The following is a 21641-nucleotide window of genomic DNA, read 5'->3' on the forward strand; positions in this document are numbered from 1 at the left end:
AATTTTTAATAGGTCCAACTTTTATGGCCAATACTGTAGCTGTCCTGTTAATTAAATCCTAGCGAATGAATTTTTACAGTGGTGCAAAGGTATCGAAAAATGGACTACACTACACAAAAAAAATGAACAGCTGGTAAAACAAAACAATTTACGTGGTCGCGGGAATATTAACCAGATAAATGTTAACTCGTATCATAACTTTTATAAACCTTTTTTAAATAATTCAGACACAAATTTAACACAAAAAGAATTTGAATTTTTAAGTAGAGGCTTAAAATTTAACCGAAACCTAGATTACACAATTACAAAACCTTAAATTAGTAAATGTGTCATTAACAGTGAAAAAAAAACAATATTAGAGATAAAATCAGAACAATTTTTAGAAATGAAAAACAGAAAAATATTATTTGATTGAATTTTCAAACTGGTAACAAAAAATTATTATAAAAATTAAAAACTGATGAATACAGTAATTAAGTTAAAAGTTTCCTTAAGCAAGACAATACCGTTCAGCAACAAAATACGAACGTTAATTCATTTACAAATGAAGTTAAAACTACCATACAAAAAGGCTACAACAATATTTAATGAACTACTTATATGTGTGCAAATTAGTACTTAACAAAAACATAGTAACCAGAATGTTTAAATGAAATACCACTAAGATCGGCAGTTTCTTTTATAGGTTCTCCATATTACGAGTTCGCTCAATGGTAAGTTAAGGGAGTTTTATAATGGTAGATTAAAATACAGTATAAAAAATAATTTAGGGTTGGTAGAAAAAGTTTCAGAGTTAGAAAACCATGGGCTTTTATCTTTATTTCAGAACTTGTGAACATTATCCAACAAGATTTTACCAATGGCCATTTTTCAGATCAAGAATGTGTTGAAATGATCAATGTCATAAAGGTATCTTTATCACAAAACTTTCTCAACTTTGATAGCTTGACCGACATTCACAATCATCGCAATCTCCCATTTTGGCAAAGGTATTTATGCACTACTTGGAATCGGATAACATTGTAAAAAATAATATAACATATAAAGTTCTGTGTAAGGTACATGGATGATATTTTTATTATTTGGAAAGAAGGTTTTAAATTACTCTCACTTTTTAAATTATGTCAATAGTTTGCACAAGTCAATAAGATTTTCTTCAGAATTAGCAAATGTACAATAAAAACTTAATTTTTTGGACTTGACAATTACTTTAATACAAAATAGTTTGAATTTTCAAGTTTATAGGAAGCCTACCCATACTGGAACCGTAATTCCTGAGATATCACTAGATCCAATTCAAGATAAATTGGCAGGCTTTCATAATTACATAGACTATAAATCAGAATTGATCCATAAACTTTTACTTAAAAAACAACAAATAAGGCTACATAATTCTGTTTATCCAAAACAGAATTTAAAGAAAACCTTACTGATATTTAACTTATTTTGCAAGCATGTCAAACAAATTAATAAAATTTAACCCTATATAAATGTGTTATTTACTTCTTCAAATTCCTTAAGTAACCCTATTGTCAATAAGAAAGATCCCATAGATAAAATGGAAGAAGCTACCAAATTTATTGGTAGAACTTATAGGAATTTTAACATTAGAATAAAAGAATAATAAAGAAGTCTAATAATAATTCATCACAATTTACTTAAAATTTGATAGATTTCAATCATAATTATGACCCCTAACTAGTGATGTAAAATTCTCGAGCACGTAATTTAAAAGAAACTTATTTTTCATGATTTCTTCTCAAAATGTCTAGAAAAATGCTCAATATTCTCCTAATGCTTTGTAAAATACCGACACTGAATTATTGTTCTAACTTTATAAAAACCTTAACATCATAATATTCATAAATCCGAATAGAATAAGAATATTCATCATAAATAACCAAATATTATATTTAAAGGGGTTTTTAAAGAATATACAAGAATTTGTTACCGATCAGGTTTGATATTATATTCTTAAAAACTGAGCATAGTTTGTGTGCTATGCTATGTGAATACAAATACAAAGTAGGTAAAGTAACATGAAAATAACATGAGAAACGTTTTATGATGTAAGGAAGTAAAAAAAAACTCGAAAAAAAGCTTTATATAAAAAAATTAACTGCAATCTGCAATAAACCAAAAATACAGTTTTAACCTAACTCAGGTACTCTAATTGTGGATCAATATCAAGATAAAGAGTAGTCAAGCCCATCGAAACTTTCTGGCCCAATGCTACTATTGGAATCGAAATCGTGAACACTGTAGGCCCCGCTCTCATCGTCATCTCTCTGAATTCTCAGATTCTAATGTTAATAATAAATCATGGACCTGATCACCCAGAGGAGAAGCTGTCTGTGTAGACGTGGAAGGATCCAAGGATTGAGGTTGGTTTACCTCCATTGACGTTGATTCACCTTGCCTTAGGGACTCTTTGGCCATCAGATTAAGGTTACAGGCAATATAGGTTAGCATTCCCGCTCTCTTCACCGTCAAACGATTTCGACGTTTAGTATGGACTAACGAATACCTACTAAATGTTAGGAGGGCATAATTGTAGGAATCCGTACCTCGGTTCGGTATGTGAGTTCGGCTAGTTCCGTGGTGTTTTTGGTTTTTCGCCCGTTCGTTCACCAAAAAGTGTGGTTAGTGGTTAGATTATAATAATCTTATCATGTTTATTCTTTTTACGTATTTTACCTTTTACATTTATATTGACAATTATGTATATTTAATAATATTGTGTTGATATACCTAATATTATAATGAAAGCAATAAAATTACCTATACACAATTATACACAGTATCTCTATATAGTTTTTTGGTTCTAATATACAGTCTGTCCAAAATTGTTGATGCATGTATAGCTATCTAGCTATCTTCTAATTATAAATTTCCATCTTCTAATTGAATATCTTCTCCTTATTATAATTTTAAACGCAATATAAATGAAAATAAATAAATAATCTCGTTAATAAATTTAAGTAGATATAATAATGTACCTACCTATTAATATAAAATTAAGCAAAATAAAATACTGCAAATGCATTTTATTATCTTAATACAATAAAATTATTTCATTATATTATTATTACAGGAAAGAAAAACTTATTCCGTAGCTAATTTTATACTTGGTTAGTTTAAAGAATAAAAATGGTTCTATTTCGTTTTTAAACCATATAATTATTGTTATTGAATGCTAGGTACCTTCATGTTGTCGAGTTATATCGGAACAATCTTTAATTTAATTTAATTTTTTTTTTAACGTTTAATAATTATTTTATACATATTAATATTATATATATATATATATATATATATATATATATATATATATATATATATATATATATAATATGTAGACATCTTTTAAAACATCAAAAACGTATATACCTAACGCACATTTAGTTACATTTTCATTCTTCTCCACGGAAAAGTCCCTAATAAGTCCGTATTAAAGTAATAATAAAAAATTTAAATATGCTATTTATCAATTTTTATCCTTCATTATTTATTCTAAATCGATTTGCGCAGGCGCTTGTTCCGTACCGAACCGAGCCGACGAAAAACCCGAGTGTGTGCCGAATCGCGGTACAGATTCCTACATTTAAGCCCTCCTCTAAATGTTCGCTCAGTCGCGGCTGACGAAGGCGGAAGCGTCAAAATGTTTACTGCTAAATCCTTGATAGCTGTTTTCGAGCAATAACCCTGCCACCACGTTACAGGATCTATTTTGCCAACAATGCCCCATAAATAGGGCTTCGCAAACGTTTCGGTATGTGCTATGTATTGAGCTAATTCAACGGCGATTGCACTTTCTTGAAGAACAAAAATTTTCAAAATCATATTATTACATTAGATACCGTGTTAGTAGTTGCAAATGTCTTACCATCGGAGTGTTCCTCACGTGACAAATGTATTCCTTGATATTTCGGCTTTAAAATATTAGCAGCTAAATGCACTCCGCAAACGACTTTGCTCTTTCGATCACTTAGGTTTTTGATTAGCGTTTCTTCCTCTTTTTTGGTGACTGGTAGCCCAGGTACCTCTTTTAGAAACACATCATGGAGTTCATAAAAGGCTTCTGTGATATCAGACATTTGCAGGTTATCTCCTTCCAGCCTTGTTATTCATTTAACAATAGGTGACAAAACTCTCATTACCTTCTCAACATTGATCCAATATATGTCATCATCGAGACAATTTTTTTTCACTGCTGTGCTTAATTTGTCACTGATGTCTTCCGAAATGGCTAGCATTTTTAATATTAGTCTGGTGCTCCATAGGCTTTCCATACACTTTAAGATAGATCCCCACCGAGTTACCACAGGTAATTTTAAAGCTACTGCCTTACCAGTTTTCTCTACTTGTAATTTATTAAACGTTAAAAGCTGCGTTAAAAATGTTAAAAGCAAGTACAACATGTGAATTTGTTACTTCTTTAACAATTTGTTTGCTGTTGCCGACGCCGACAGGAGTTTTTGTAAATAAAGCGCGCCGAATACGGAATCGTGCTGAAAATTCTCTGGCGAACGTTCGCGCACTAGAGAACGATCTATCTTGCGCGCACGAACGATTTATCGGGCGCGAACGTGCGCGAATATTCACCATAGCACGAAGGGAACGTTCCTTCATTTACATCACTACCCCTAACAGTTACCTTCAATTTTTAAATTTCGCCAAAAAGGACTCTAAAGAAACAATAAAATGCACTTAAATTCACAGTTAAATGTAGATTATTCTCCAATATTTACAGCTCCTATATAATTAAATATGACATCATTACTGAAAATATAGTATATATATTGTTTTGTTTTCAAAATTCCCTTGAAATGCACCATAAGAAAACGGCATTACATACAATATACTTGATTTATTATTATATAATAAATTAAAACACTTTTACTCTGGTCTTGAAGCTCTGAAGATGTAAGACATCTAATAAAAATATTGCTGTCAAACTATGACTGCCTAGTATTTTATAAAGGAAGATTTTAATAATTTATAAGGGATTTTTGTTAAAATTTCAATCAGTTTATTTAAATTACTTAATAATGTTTGATTTTGACAAAATATTGTAGATTTTTAAGTTTAATTTGAATTTTTGAGCTGATGAGACATTAAATATGATTTTATCTTATAATAAGTCTTCCTGTTACCTTTTAAATTGTTCGTTTTCCACAGATGAAGCGGTACTTGTACCTTGTAACTGTTGGTGGCCAGATGCGGTTGGTTTAGAATGGTTTCGCAATGGATATTTGTGTACCTAAAAAAATTATTATGTAAATATTTGATGAAAATAGGAATAGATATCTATTTTTTTAATTTCCAGGTGCAATTTAGTTAATTCAAGCTTAAGGTAACCAAGAAATAGCTGTATTACTTAATTTAATGAAATATATGAAATTAGTTGATTATTAGGAAATTTAAGTAAAACCAAGATTGAAACTGCTCAACTAAGTATTAACAAAAAATTGAAATTGCATTTTGCCTTAATGAATGCACCTGAAAATGACAAAACTAATTTTTGAGGACTATATATAAATCTGTTTCTTTTTTGTTAAAAAAATTAACTGGTTAAAAAAGACCTTATTACATACAGTGCCGGCCAAAAGTAGAGAAACTTTTAATTTATTTTCTAATTTAATAATCTATTCAAAATTTTAGAAAGACACCATGTATTAAAAATGTTTATCTTAGCCTAAGCCATAAATTCTTACCAAAACAGTTTGAATATTTATCACAGGAATGTAAATAGTAAACAATGTTTTTTTTACTTGAGGACATAAATAGAGAAACTTTTTGTATTAAATATTTTAAATTAAATAGGTCTCGTTTGAAACAGTTCGTTTTCGATTGTGAAGAAGCCTATTTAGTATTAAAATGCCTCGAGGTATAAATTTATCTGAACAAATAAAAAAACTTATAATTGAAAAGCACAATGCGGGAGTGAAACAAGTAACAATCGCTAAAGAACTTGATCTTCATAAAAGTGTCATTTGTAAACAAATCAAATTGTGGCAAACTACAGGCACTACTGCCAGCATCTCTAAGCCAGGTAGACCCAAAAAAACAACATCAACATGGCATTTCCAAATTATCGAGGATAATTTGGAAATGCCAGCATGATAACGACCCCAAGCACACTTCTAAAATTGTTAACAATTTCCTAACCTCTCAACAAATTCAAGTTCTAAAGTGGCCAGCTCAAAGTCCTGATTTAAATCCCATCGAGAACTTGTGGGAGCACGTAGACAAAAAAGTTCGACAAAAAAATCCGAATAAGTTCCGAAATAAAGACGAATTATTCCAAGTTTCTCCATTTTTATCCTTAGAGAAAATAAATTAAGTTTTCATATTTTGTAATAAATTATTTGTTTTCAATTTTTTTTTCTAATTATTTTCGTCACTACTAGATATAACCATTAACATTATTTACAATTACTTCGAATTAGTTTTAATAAGAAAAAAATAAAAATATTAAAACTTTCTCCACTTTTGGCCGGCACTGTATATTTGAATGAACTTTTATACAACAAAACAACAAACTCCATCATCAACATTAAACTATTGAATTATTTTAAGAGCCATTCAAAAAGAAACTAAAATTCCCTTGAGTCCAAGAACAAAGAAATTTCAATATTAGAAAAGAAAATGGTAGGCTACACTTAATGTTTCCCAGTTCAACTCCAAGAGTCTCTAAATATTATAGGAATTAAAGTATTGTGACTGTAAATTTAAACTTAATATATTATAGGTATTGATAAAATTTTGAAACGCTTATGGATGAAACACAGCCTTAATAAAGCATTATTAATTTATTATTAAATTCCTGAAGTATAAGTTGAATTTTTCATCCTAATAATTCATCTCCAATTTTTCCAGTTTAAATTAAATCACATTTGGAAGGGCACAATTAATTTTCTCAAGTTAGTTTCCTCAAGTTTACATAATATGTTTAGTGCAAGAATAAATCAACTGTAATTATTGGTGGACATTTCTTCAGCATACCCATACTATAGTATTTGTGAATATTAAGTCCTGATAGAGAGATAGTGCTTTTTAGCTTTTAAATCAAGACAGACTGAACTGCCTGTCTATACTTAATAGGATTCTGAGGATTGTTTTTGTTGTTTAAATAAATTAAGAGATGTTGCCATACATACAGTAGTGGCCAAAATTATAGCAACAAATCTGAATTTTACTAATATTTAATAATAACTATTATATGTATGTTTTAATCGTAAAAATACGCCACTGGTTTAGATGGCCTCTTAATATTTAAACAAAATTTCTCATTCAAATAAAAAAAAGCCTACCTGTTTTTTTGCTGACGATAAATATTTGTAATTGCAAATATTTCACCTGGTCATAATTATAGCAACAATTGAAATTTAGTGCTCTTTCAATCTGTTGAAGTGCAATATTGAAACAATTTATATTGTGATTTCTTGGTAGTTATTAACTTATTTAAATAACAGTATGAGTCGTGGTAAAACCGTGTCTGTTGAAGTAAGGCAACTTATAATTAATCAGTATAAGTCAGGCATCACACAGTCATCCATTGCAAAAAATTTTGCTCTTCACAGATCAGTTGTATCACGTATAGTGAAAAGATACAATAACACAGGGCTGGTAGTACCCAAAAAAAATTCGGGACGTCCCCGGAAAACTTCAAAAAAAAAGTGACAAAATGATTGTTCGGATTTCCAGGCAAAACCCATTTTTGTCCTCTTCAAAAATTAAAGGGCTTTTGGATGGCAGTGGGTGTTCCGATCTTAGTGAACGATCCATAAGGCGGCGTCTATTTGAAAATAAGTTGTTTGGACGCAGACCAGCAAAAAAGCCTCTTCTTTCGAAGAAGAACGTGAAGGCCCGACTTGAATTTGCTCGAGAACACCAGGGCTGGACTATTGATCAGTGGCGCAGAGTTATTTTTAGCGATGAATCAAAATTCAATTTATTTAAAAGTGATGGTGCTGCATACGTTCGACGTCCTGTAGGCAAAAGATTTAATCCTCGGTACACTTCTCCTACAGTTAAGCATGGTGGTGGTAGTTTTTAGTTAAGCAGTTTTAGTGTGGGGCTGTTTTTCGGGGTATGGTATGGGACCTCTTCACAGAAAAGAAGGGATTATGGATCGATTTATGTACAAGGATATATTAAAGAATGTTATGTTACCCTATTCTGAAGAAAATATGCCGCTGTTATATCAATTTCAACATGACAATGATCCAAAACATTCTTCAAGGCTAATAAAAGAGTTTCTCCATGATGAAAAAATTAATGTTATGAAGTGGCCCTCCCAATCTCCGGATTTAAATCCAATAGAAAATCTTTGGGAAATTGTGGATAACAGGTGTAGAACCAGGAATTTCAAAAATGCTGCAGAACTTTTCGAAGCTCTTCAGGATACTTGGTTGTCAATCGATCATGATGTTATAAACAAACTTATTTTATCCGTGCCAAAAAGATGCATTGCTGTTATAAGGGCTAAAGGGTACTATACTAATTACTGAAGAATATTATTGTATTGTAATCTTATTTTGACTTTGGAGAATAAATAAATTGATTTTTCTAAAATGTGTTGCTATAATTTTGTCCAACCCGTTTCCTAAAAAAATTTCCCATTTTTTATTTCTTTTATAAAGTAACAAAAAAATAAACATAAATAAAAAGCTTTGTAAAAAATACATCATAATATATACCAGTTTTTTTTCTAATCTACCATCTACTACATCATATAATTTGAAGGAAAAATGTACTTGTTGCTATAATTATGGCCACTACTGTACATAAGATTTTCTGCACTAGTTTCAGATAAGAAATTGTATCCATATCTAGATTTTTGTGTGAAAATATAAACACAGGATTATTTGAGCATTCAAATAATTGGTTTGGTTTGCAAATTGGATACATTATCCATTTAGAATATAAGAAAAATCATTCATCCTTAAAATATCCTAGATAAAAAAGTCTTTAATAAAGACTTTAAGCAATCAATTACAGTTAGTTGTTGCCCTTTTATTAGACATAATTTTAGTACGATCTCTTACCTCATAACTGATAAAACCCTCTTACTCACCTGTGGATATGTATTATTAGCACTAGAAGTGCTCGCATCCAAGTCCTCAATAGACACCAAATTCAAACTATGCCTCGATTTGGGTTTACTCTTTGTACTCTTCCTTGTTGTTGCACTTTTATCCTCTCCCCCTGCTGTCTTTCTCAACTCAGTTTTATCCTCTTTAACCTTCTTCTTATTACTTTTCTCTTTATCACTCTTTGATTTGTCCTCCGGTTTCGTTCTAAAGCCGCTTTTATCTGTAGAAGCGGAAGGTTGTTGTTGTTGTCCTTGCGTCGATTTGTGTTTTTTTCGGCCTCTGTGCTCGGGTCCTTCTATATCTAGTACGGCGATATCGATTGGGTTGGAGCGAGAAGAACGACGAGACTGTGGACTCGGTTCTCTGTGTCCGCTTTTTTTCTCCTTCTGTTGGGGTAAAGTCTCTTGTGAACGGGAACGCGACTGGGAATGTTCGCGTTTTTTTGGATTTGCAAACTTATTTGTCTTAACCTGTAATCGAAATTAAGACATTAGTTTGAAGATTTTTCCTGCTTTCAAACAAATATTCGAAATCAATAGTATAATACTATGACCTAAAATTATCGTCCTAAGAAATTTAGTTTAATTAAATTTTAATTTGTTTTCTAAAAATAGTTATGCCAGTAAGTGGGTTTAGCAGTGGAATAATTTAAATCAATAAAAAATTTACAATGGGCTTTACAAGTGGTCATCCATTATTATGTGGCCAACAATAAAAAAATTACACTCTAGTGAGTTTCATGCTCACAGAATTGAAGAAGCATCTTGGTCTTTTATTAAACCTTTTTATTAATGATGTTGTTCATTGTTTTGATTATTGTAATGTGTTACTTTTTGCTTATGATGTTAAGATTTTTAGAATTATAGACAGTAACTTGGCACATCATGAACTTTATTCTGATCTTCACCACTTTGAATTATGGTGCAAGAACAATAGAATGGTCCAATTTACCAGGAGTTTTAGGCCACCTGGGTTCACCAATGGGTTCACTTATTGAGAAGGTATCAGGGATCCATGATCTTGGGGTGCTTTTTGATTGCAGACTAACTTTTTCAACAAATATTGAAAACCTGTGTAACAAGGCTTACAAAATGTTGGGTTTTATAAAGAGGCACACTCATGATTTCAGCAGTAATGATTCCAACAAACTTCTGTATTTTTCATTGTTTCACAGACAACTTGAGTCAAATTCATGTATAAGGTCACCTTTTTGTGCTAAATATATAATGTGTCTAGAAAATGTTCAGCATAAATTCATAAGATACATTTCTTACAAGTTTAATATTCCTTGTATTGATATTAATTAGAATGAAATGTATAGATTGCTGAACATTCAAAAGTTCGAGACTCACTATTAACACAACATACAATCCTGAGTTGTTGTGTCAGTTTAATTTAAATGTTCCTCCTACTACAGTGCTCAGAGAGACTATATTATTCTACCTTGAACAACATCGTACACTGTATGGTAAAAACTGTGCAATGATTAACTCAAATAGTGTCAGTATAGATTTGTTTCATTGTTCTCTGAGTTCACTTAATAAATTTTAAAATCTGCTTAAGTGTAAGATAATTTTATATCTTGACTTTGCTTAAAGTGTCTCTTCTTTTCTATTGTAGTTACTCTGTTTTAAACCATTGTTGTCCTTATATTTTATTTGATTTTATTGATGTTACCAGTTATCTGTTTCTTATGCTAGATATTTAATGATAGTACTAATACTTCAAGTGCTTTATTGCAATATATTTTAATGAAAATTTTTTTTTTGTAAATTGGTTAATTTACCGTAATATACTGAATTGAATAATTAAAACCTGATTTGCTTTCCTTTGGTTTTCAACTTTGTTAACTCTTTTTTTATTATCCGAATATTTTACCTTAGTGTTACCACTTGTTGATGCTTGGGTTGAAGCAGACGAAGCTCCTATGGCAATATCTTCAGTCCTCGGTTGCTTGGCCCTGGAGGTGGGAGGCGACAGCAGCCCACGCTTGCGGCGGCTATCTGCCATAGACGATCTTCCCTTTCAAATCAATAATTAAATATACACATCAGAATATTACAATAATTTTTAGTTATGATAAAATTCATACATGTCTTTTAAAACTGACAAATAGTCACTGAAAAGTTAGTTTCTGTGTTGAGCACCTTTTATAAATATTAAATAGTACTTACAAGTTCTATGTATAATAGGAATAAAAATATTTTAAATTGTAGAAAGCTTCTCTTGCAAAAGTATGTATAAAATGTTTTGGTTTGTTATTGTTTGAAAATGAACTTGACAATTTTGATTTTGTTTTTATTTTTGTGGAATTTGAGGGTGTTCAGAACTGTACACTAAAGTGTAATACAAATATGTAGTAATTTTTTTATGATTTCTCAATATCTATATCCCTTTTGCCTATAGTGTCTAAGACCTTTAAAAATTGTATGGCTCTTAAAATGATACAATCCTTTGAAGCTAACTCTCTTTTGTAAACAAGTTTGCTTATAGAAATCAAAGAAATACAACTCTGGCCATTGTCCATCTGATATCAGATATAATTAAGGGATTGCTCAGCTCTCTTCTGTGATTTGAGCATTCTCTTAAGCCGCATTTAAACGGGCAATTTTTGTGCAATTAATGCTCGGCCACTCAATTGATCAATCTGGAGCAATTAATGGAGCAACATCTAGCAAGTTTATTAAAATACGGCAATTATTTCGGCAATATTGCTCCATATATTCTGTATTGCTTAATGTCGCCGAGACGAATTGCCGAATATCCGCTGGACATGGAAATTTAAGTCAATTTTATTTTGTATCTCGCTTTCACATATTTATTTTTTGGCTTAACGTCTCGCTTCCACTGCGAGAACGAGGTGCCAGGCGTGCATGCGGGTTTTTTTTTGGTACAATCATTTATTTTTAACAAGAATTTTTATTATTTGTGTATATGTAATTGCATGTGGTTCATAGTAAAATGACTTGGAGTAATGAAAAGATTATTAACTTTATTGATGCAGTTCATTTGCGTAATTGCTTGTGGGACAACAAAAGTTCTGACTTCAAAGATCGCTTGCTTAAAAAAGATGAATGGTTGTCTATTGGCCTGCAGTTTAAAATTTCCCACGACGAGGCAGCAAGAAAATTTAAAAACTTGCGCACATACTTTAATAATGAGTTAAAAAAATTAGAGAAGAAGCAAAAACGCGGCAGTGCAAGCCGCCGCTGCTAGAGAATCAACGTCCATTGCGAGCGATAGTTTTTAACTAAACTGGTCGTGTATGAATTTATTGCTAGTTTCTTGGAGTTGCACCATATCGCTCAATATTGTTGCTGCAGAGCATTTTTAAAAATTGAAACTTGTTGCCCATGCCGAAATTGCTTTCTATTTCCAAAAGTAAAATTGACCAATATTGCCTAAAATTGAGCAATTTTAATTGCCCGTGTAAGGGCACCTTTAAAGAAGCTATCTAGTACTCAAGGACAACAATTTTGAACATAGATAATTACCAATGGACTTTAATGGGGTCCTTTGAGGCACATAGCACAGGACTGTTTTGTACCTTGAGATAGATTCACAATAATAAACTACAACAACAAGTGTGGTTTCTGGGAGTAGAACTTGACCGAAACCTTCAGTGCAAAAATCATAGTGATGCACTCTCAGGTAAACTTAATAGAAGGAAGATAATATGTACTGAGAAATCTGAAAACTTGTTTTTGTGTGGATGTCTTAAAAACCGCATATTATGCAATATTTCATGCACACCTCTTTTATGATGTTCTGGTATAAGGCCATACAGCCCAGATACACAGGGTATTTGGAATACAGAAGAAAGTTATGAGGATAATGACAGGTTTAAGATTTAGAGATGATTGCAAGGAATGTTTGCTTTATATCAGACAGAATATGGAGGAATATCCTTCTCATGAGGATGTCCACTCCTACCATACATGCAGTGGGTCTGATGTGTACCCTTAATACTTTGTGCTAGAGAGATGTCAATATGAACAAGGGTATTGAGCAGTAAAGTGTTTTAATGCCATACCAGGTGCTATCAGATCCATACCCATTACTAGGTTTAAACAGTTTTTAACTTTTTATTGATTTATTGATTTGAGCAATACTTAATTTCTAATTTTAGTAGTAGTTTTACTTTTGTTATAAGTGTTTTTTCTATTAACATGAATAAACTATATGTATTGTATTTGTATTTGTTCTTTGATGATCAGACATAAACTTATATTTTCTATCCTTAATGACTATTGGGATTATGACCCACTTATGAGGCTTATCAATCACATCCATTCAAAAACTTAATATGCAAAATAAGTGAATAATTAAGAAAATCACAATAACATTACAAGAATCTTTAACGCTGATTGAAGGAAAAGAAACCACTGGTTATTTATTTACCTAAAGTAGTCTAAATCAGGATCTGTGGTATTAAAGCCATAAAATATACAAAATTATAAAAGTGGTGATTTGCAACTAGTGAGATGAAAATTATAGAAAATAAGAATTTCTAAACCATGAAAGGGGGAGAATTAGAACATAAGACCCAAATGCCAAACTTCTTTCTTACTCTGAATTCCATTAGTTATTTTTATGGTCGCCTTTTTTTAATAATTCAATTTAATTAACAATGTCCATCCTAATGAATGGAAAAACCTAACATACTCTAAATCTTCTCTACATACCCAAAAAAGATCTCATGTATTCATATCATGAACCACTTTTAAGCTGATGTGAATAACTTTTTATTAAAGACCTTTTGACAGAAACAAGAAAAATTTGTTCTTAATACTGAGTAATCACGAGGTACTTGCACTAAGGAACTCTTGAAACTGATTAAAAATTGAAAACATTAAAAGTTCTAAGAGTTTTTATTTGTCAGTGGTACAGTAAGAAAAATATACCTGAAAATTGATCAGAACTGGAGGTTCAAATGCAAATTCTTGGAATTTTTATTTACCAGATGCAGAATAAGGTAATAATTAAAAAGGTTTACAAATGAAATATTCAAATTTAATTGAAAATGGGCAAAAGGGGTGCAGTAAAGGTATGAAATATTTACATAGGTACCATGTAAATGCTTAAAATATCTTTTCATATTTAAGGTCAGGTATAAGACCCTTTGTTATATCAGCTGATGTTTTGAAATAAATAGAAGTTTTATTAAAATGTAGTTATCATACATATATGTTAAAACATATTATACCTTTAAAATGTGAGAGTACTGCAGTAGGGTGAATTAGCCAGTAGTCGGACAAACTCCAGTGGTTGGACAAAACGTATTTATCGTGAAATAACTTTGAAATGTTATTTAATGTTACGCCAATGAGTTAAAAATTCAGTTCTGCCAATCCTTACCTTTGGTTCTAGAAATTTTTATATTCTTAAGTTGTCTCCCTGAAAGAAAAAAAAGCGCGCTAAAGTGACCACCAGTTTGTGCTCCCCATTTTTTGTGCGTGAAAGATAAAAATAAGGCAGTTTTAAGGTAGGTTTAAAAACTTAATAACTAACTTATGAGGTTCTTTAGCTTCATGTATATAAAAAATGGGCTAAATATGCCATATATATGACGAAAAACGCATTTTTTAAATATTTTAAGGTTAATTTTAGGTGTCCGGTAAACTCATATATAATTTTGTTATAACTCCGGTAGTCGGACGCGTGACCACTGGAAAGTGAAGCTTTTTTGTTTTTGTCTTTTTCTCGCTTACTGCACATAAATAAGCTCCTTCTATTTCTAATATATATTGTAAGGAAAAGTTTTAAATGGTATTCAGTGGTCGGACAGCAAAAACAAAATACAGACGCGAATTAATGAGAATGAAATCTGTCCGACCACTGGTCAGTATCAAATTTAATATGTTTCAAAAGTCGGACACTATTCTTTTTTTGACGTCTCTTTGAAGACTTTAAGCCTTTTTTTTATGTTTTTCTTTGGTTTTCAGACATGAAACCAAAACCAAAGGGAAAATTTCATCAATACAATGAAGACGCACTAGAACAAGCGGTCAATGCAGTTAGAAACGGGGCAAAATTGCGCGAAACGTGTAGGTAGTACGGGGTCCCCAAGTCAACTGGGACTGGTCCTGGACCGCATTAAAGGAAAAGTTGTCGACCTTTGCAAAACGATGGGGCCGGATCCAGTTTTGAAAAAAGAAATTGAAGAAAAATTAGAAGTCCCTAGAAAAATACAGAGCACAAATAACTGAAGAACACATTAGATCTTGGTTTCAAGATCTAAAATCTTTTTTAATTAAGTCTAACGCTGCAGACATTTTGGAAGATCCAAGTCGGATGCTGAACGGCGATGAAAGTGGGTTCTGCCTGTGTCCAAAGAGTGAGAAAGTATTGGGTGTGAGAGGACGTGATCTCAATATTGTTAAAACCGGAAGCAGCAAGGAAAATTTAACGGTATTAATTACTTTTACGGCCGATGGTAGACTTTGTCCCCCACTCGTCATATTTCCATATGTAAAACCACTAAAAAGTATAGCAAACGCGGTATGCCTCCTCATTGGGTCCTCGGCAAATCAGATAGTGGGTGGATGAGGTCGTAGGTATTTTTCGAGTATGTGGCTAACGACCTAAATAAATGGTTAGAGAACGAAGGGATTCAGACACCAGTATTATTTTTAGCAAACGGGCATAAATCCCATATGTCTGTGGAACTTAGTAGATTTTGCCATGAAAATGGAATAATATTGTATGCTTTGCCGCCAAATGCAACGCACTTACTACAGCCTGCGGACGTCGCGGTTTTTAAGCCTTTAAAGGATTATTGGCGGGAAGAGGTAAGAAAATGGCAGGCTGAAAATGAAAATCGTGTGGTTACAATGACCGAGTTTTGTCCCATATTTGAAAAAGCCCTTCAGAATCCTAATATGTGAAATAATATGAAACGGGGCTTTAAGGCATGTGGTTTGTACCCGTTTAATCCAGATACAGTAAATTATAAAAAGTGTGTGCAAAATGTTCTGGAGAACTTATTAAGCGAAACAACGCAGGTTGAGGAAACAGTATCGGAAGCAGATATCATAACCACCGAAAAAGTTATTTTAAAGCTGAAACCGAAGCTATCTGAACCAGGATTTTGCACGGATACAATTTTAATCCTTATAAAAACACTTATTCCTACTAACACAAGTGAAGGTAATGACGTTTCTTTTTTTACTCCCGAAGAGATTCAGATAATGAACGTTATTTTTACTGATGATGCAGCTACACCTAGCAGTGAAGTATCAAATCAAGAAGATACTGAAAACCTTCAAGACCCTCAAGTTGTAATACTACAAAATGTACTTCTCAATCCAGGTCAAACAAAATACTCACATAGAACCGACATTAGAACCAAATGTTTGTTCTTATGAAAATATAGAAAAGAAAAATATCTTAGAAATTTAAAGATTTAATGCCGAGTATTGTGTTTGAAGATGTTGATATTTCAGAATCAGATATATTTACTAATGGAAGAAATGACCAAGAAATAAAGGAAGTACATGAGACCAATCTAAAAGAAAATAAATTGGAAGACACCTCAGAGAACATCAAAACTAACGAAGATGAAAAAAATAAAAATCCAAATAAGAAAATAAAGTTTAAAAAAAAAATCAAACCTGATGCAACAGTACAAGCTAACCCTATAAAAGGACTTATTGAAATAAATCACAATCTGATTGAGAAAAAAATCACTTCATCCACAATAAATGACAAATGTACAGAGGAAAAAAAAATAATCAGGATGACAAAGAGGAAAACTGCACACCTTTGAAAAATGAAACTTTAAATTCAGTTGTAGTGGCTAAGTCGGCTAGCTGGAGCAGCTCTTCATTTGAAAAACATCTTGCATATCCACAACCTATTAGCAAAACAAATAAGAAACGTCAACGGGAGAAAATACCCTCCGCAATTTCTTCTGGAGCCTGGAGAGAGTATTATGAAGGAAAATTAAAGGAAAAAGAGGAGAAAGAGAATGCGAAAAAGCAAAGGAAAATTGCAACCCTACAAAAAAAACAAAGTAAAAAAAAAAATAACAGTGCAGGTAACCAAGAAAAGATAAGGTAAAAGAGTCATCTACCATACATAAAAAAAAGCAAACATTCAATTCAATTCAATTCAAGCAAACATGTGGAGAATGCGAAGATGAACTTGATAATAATACTGAAATCGAAGGTGAAAAGAATGTTGGCTGTGATTTATGTAGTCGCTGGTATCACTTGGAGTGCACAAAGTTGTCAGGACTCTCCTATGATGAAGTCTCTAACTTGGATTTTGTCTGTAAACTGTGTGATAATGACTAAAACACATACGTTAGTGAAGTACTTAGTTTTTAGTTTCGTGATTTTAGACACTAGTTACCAAAGAATACCTATAATGCTTTTTTTGCTCAAGTTTTTTATATGTGTTGTTTTGATTGATACTACGTGGAGAAAATTTTTGTTTTTTTACCCCAATAAAATATTTTTATTTTATACTATTTTATTTTACGGGACTGTAAAGAATCAGCCAATAAGAAGGTGTCCGACACTAGTCGGATAGTTGTAGTTGCCACTAGTTGCCATAGTCGGGTAGTTGCCACTAGGCAACTACCCGGCCGACCATTGGCAAAGACTGTCCGACTACTAACAAAACAGCATTTTTTTTACTTAAGTAAATACCAAAAATACTAAGTAAATTTATGAACAAAACTGATATATTTAACTTTATCCCAAATAACCAAATTATTCATGCCAAAAGACTTTGGTTCTAAAAACCTATCAAAATTTGTTTATTCATGATTTAAATTTAGTTTTCTCTAAATTGTGGGACCACTGGCTCATTGACCCTATTTGGTAATATTGTCAGAATAATTTTCACATGATTTTTTAATGGCTATGATAAAATGTTGTGGAACACTTGCCTGTAGTAGACAAATGAAATTTGAGTAGAATTATATTGTAATACAATTATTGGTTGATTAATCACCTTCCTCTCTCACCCTGATCACAACAAAAACTTGAATCTCTTCCAATCAGCTCTGTAAATGTCAATAAAATGTGAGGTTATGTTTCATAAAAAGACAGTAGATTCAACAAAATCTCGACTGTAGAGAATACCTTCTTAGTAAAAGTGGATTTTATGAGTTCTTCAAGCAAAAATAACATTTCTTGAATTAAACAGTGTCCATCAGCGGAGAACTTGTAGCGGCAATTGCACTCACCAATAGTAAGAAAGAAAAGAAAACATTTTAAACACTTGCCTGTAGTATTAAAAAATATTAAATTTGAGAAGTATTATATTGGAATACTATTATTGATAGTGGGTACCTTACACAATAAATAATTTAATTTTATAAAATTACTCTCTCACCCTCACCACAACAAAAACTTACAAATCCCTTCCAATCAGCTGAGTAAATGTCAATAAAATGTGGGGTTATGTTTTATAAAAAGACAGTACATCAGACAAAATGTCAACTATATTGTATTTCTTCTTTGTATAATTTTGTACAAACTGTAGAGCAGGTTTAACACTAGTGAGACCCTGAATAAATATTTATATTTTATCCTGTATTTTTAACAATTTATTGCCAATTATTTAGTGCTTAGTATGCCTCAAACGCCTATAATTTCAACTTATTGTATATCAAAATTGGCATATTATGACTTGTTAAAACATGTTAATACAGTGTCACCATGTATACCAGTAACAATGTAATAAAACTAAATAAAACATAAAAAAAGGAATGAAAAAGTCATTAAGACAGAAAGGCTGCAAACTATAAAATTCACTATACAAAAATAAAAATAAACCCATTGGAATTTATTGTATTCTATTTCTATGCCTTTACCTCATAGGAAAAACTCCCATACAAACTCGATTATATAAAATACAAACAAAGGTGCTAGGATGGTTCTTTACAGGAGGTAAACTGACTATACAATATTAAACCAAAACCAAATAAAACTTATCAGACATACCCAGGGGTGAACTCCTTAAAAATATTTAAAAACTGACATTAATGTTGGTTTAGAAAAGAAAATCGGTACCTAAAATGATTATAAAAGTGTATTTCACAAGTTCTAAAAGCAAAAATAACATTTTACGCCTCAACCAGTGGAATTTTATTGAATTTTCCTCGATCACGTCAAGCCACAACAGAGAGCTTGTAGCCATGATTGTAGTAAAAAAGTCCACTTTATAACATACTATTTTTGCCCACTACAGCCCGAAATAAAGTCGAATCGGGTTTTTTGGTGTGAAAATTTGTAAAATATGCCTCACTTATCGATTTTAATACCATAAAACTTACCTTTTAGTACTGTTTCATGGAAATATCGCTCACAAAAACATATGATTCAACACGCACCATTATGGAAGTCTATTCTCGAGAATAAAAACCATTTTACATTTTGCTTTACAAACCGCGATCCGGGCGCCATCTGTTAAGAAATTAATTACGTAGCGGCAGCTGCGCAGTGAATATCTGACAACACATTACACAATAGCGCAATTTAGGTTTTTAGTTGCTTTCTAATATACGAATTATTTTATTTTATTAGTGAATTAACTTGAAATAAACAATTTATAGTTGCAAGCAAGAATTTATAATCATTTATTTAAGGTTTCGGTGCAGTTTCCTTTATAGAGGTATTCTGTTTTTTAAGGTTTCTCGACAGATGGCAGAAACGAACCAAAGAGATTGTGCCGATATACTGCCCAAAAAAAGTTAATTTTAGTAATTAACTATGTACTGCTTAAAAAAAACTTAAATTAAATATGTTTTTTTTTTGGGAATATCTTAAATATCCATTATTCTTTTTCCAATTTTGTTGTAATTTGGTGGTATAATTTATACTAGTAAGGGGTTTATTTTATCCTAGTTTAACACTTTCAAGCACATAAAAGAAAAAGTCTTTAATCAAAAATTTTTTATTAATAAATAAAAACTTTATACTCTAACTCATAACTTAACTTTAATTTTTTTTCCTTAATTTATTTACAAGCATCCTGCAGGACATGGTTTTATCTGGTAAACACTGTGAGACACAACATAAACTCGTTCCGAAAACAAAGTCTTAAATTTATGTAGTATGGTACGTAATAAAACAGTTTTTATCCGAATTGAGACATAAGCCAACATTACAAGTATTGCAGGCCCATTTAGTTCGATGTGGCATTACTGCAGTGCTACATAGAGCACAACATCTAGATCCTCCATGGACGGGCATATGAAGAGCATTACTTTTTCTTACCTCAGGCGGTACGTGCGGCTTGTACCTATTTTCTTTTGTGACGCTTTTTTGCCAGGAGTGCCTTTTTTAGTCGCGCCAATAAGCCCTGAAATTATTCTAAGGCGAAATAACTTCATAGTTAGTTTTTCCGCATTCAGTGAGCTTCGATATAAAATATACGAGTTTACCACAGAAACATCAATGAACTACCAAAACAGTCTATGCCACCATTTTTTTGATTTTCTGCCAATACTGTAGCCTGTAGCAAGATTTTATGTCATTCTTTAGGTAGTATTTATAAAATTTATAAAAATTAAAACTGTAAATCAAATCAAAACTAAATAACACTAATTACAAAATATATATTATCAAATTCTATGTTCATGCTAGATAACTCATACTGGTTTCACCGCGAAACCATAACAAGAAACGTTTTTACTAATCTTACTTTTGCAGACATTTGACATATATCGCTCTAAACATAACCGTAATACTACACACCTACTAATCATATTGTACTTACCCCTTAATTTTATGCCAATTTACAATAATAAAAAATCGATAACAGATGTCGCTAATACTGTCGTTGGTTTCACTTAAAAACCACTGTGAGACAAAATAAAGACTTTTGATATGGTGGTTTCATAGTAAAAACACTATGCCTGAAAGGGTTAATTAAATTTTCAAGTTTAGTGGCGTCCTGAGCGGTACCTAAACCAATATTTTTGACTAGAAAAATGGACGCCACTGACCTCTATAATTTTTTTAAATTCTTTATAAAAAATACAGTCTTTTTGTTTTTTAAATTTTTTCGTATCTTGCTTAGTCTTGGAGAAAAAAAAATGCACTTAACTTCGTATCTCTTGGCAACACTAGAAATTCCAATACTTCTGTTGAAAATTTTTATCTTTTATACTTTTTTTATCAAATATTATACATATAATAGATTTTAATAAATACTCAATCAAATGTCACTACATAAAAATTAAATAATTAAAACATTTAGTAAACAACTTGACAGCTGTTCTCAATCTATTCTTGTTAACAGTTGTTCCTATTGCTAATTATTGTTGTTAACCGTATTAATCTATTGTTAATTCTTTAACACCCTGTATACTGGTAAAAAAAAACAAGCTACTTGTAATACTCATATCTAACAAAATCACGTTCTCGTTACCTTATATACGACTTCTAGAATAACGGTTTGAAGCCTTTTACTAAAATTGTATAACATAACAAAAATTCATAGTGAATGTTCCGAAATATTTCTTTTATTCGATTAACATTAGAAATAATCCAAATCAGCAATTTGCATATACTTGAAACCTTT

General features: G+C 31.5%; 1 protein-coding gene across 6 annotated transcripts in view; it reads right to left on the minus strand.

The window, feature by feature from the left end:
* LOC126735770 (E3 ubiquitin-protein ligase TRIP12) overlaps positions 1-19506 on the minus strand; it is an 87031-nt gene extending 67525 nt beyond the window's left edge. For 3 of the 6 annotated variants that reach the window (XM_050439871.1, XM_050439870.1, XM_050439869.1), the window contains exons 1-4: positions 18928-18962; positions 10980-11118; positions 9083-9571; positions 5157-5263 (exon numbers count right to left, since the gene is read on the minus strand). In XM_050439871.1, the coding sequence (XP_050295828.1) occupies positions 5157-5263; positions 9083-9571; positions 10980-11118; positions 18928-18947 (755 nt within the window). In that variant the 5' untranslated portion in view covers positions 18948-18962. Of the gene's footprint in view, positions 1-5156; positions 5264-9082; positions 9572-10979; positions 11124-11275; positions 11412-18927; positions 18963-19389 lie in introns of those variants that run through there. The other 3 variants (XM_050439873.1, XM_050439874.1, XM_050439872.1) reach the window with 3 other exon arrangements.
* Between the last annotated feature and the right edge of the window lie 2135 nt (positions 19507-21641).

The sequence above is a fragment of the Anthonomus grandis genome, chromosome 4 (genome assembly GCF_022605725.1).
Source record: "Anthonomus grandis grandis chromosome 4, icAntGran1.3, whole genome shotgun sequence".
Lineage (NCBI taxonomy): Eukaryota > Metazoa > Arthropoda > Insecta > Coleoptera > Curculionidae > Anthonomus > Anthonomus grandis.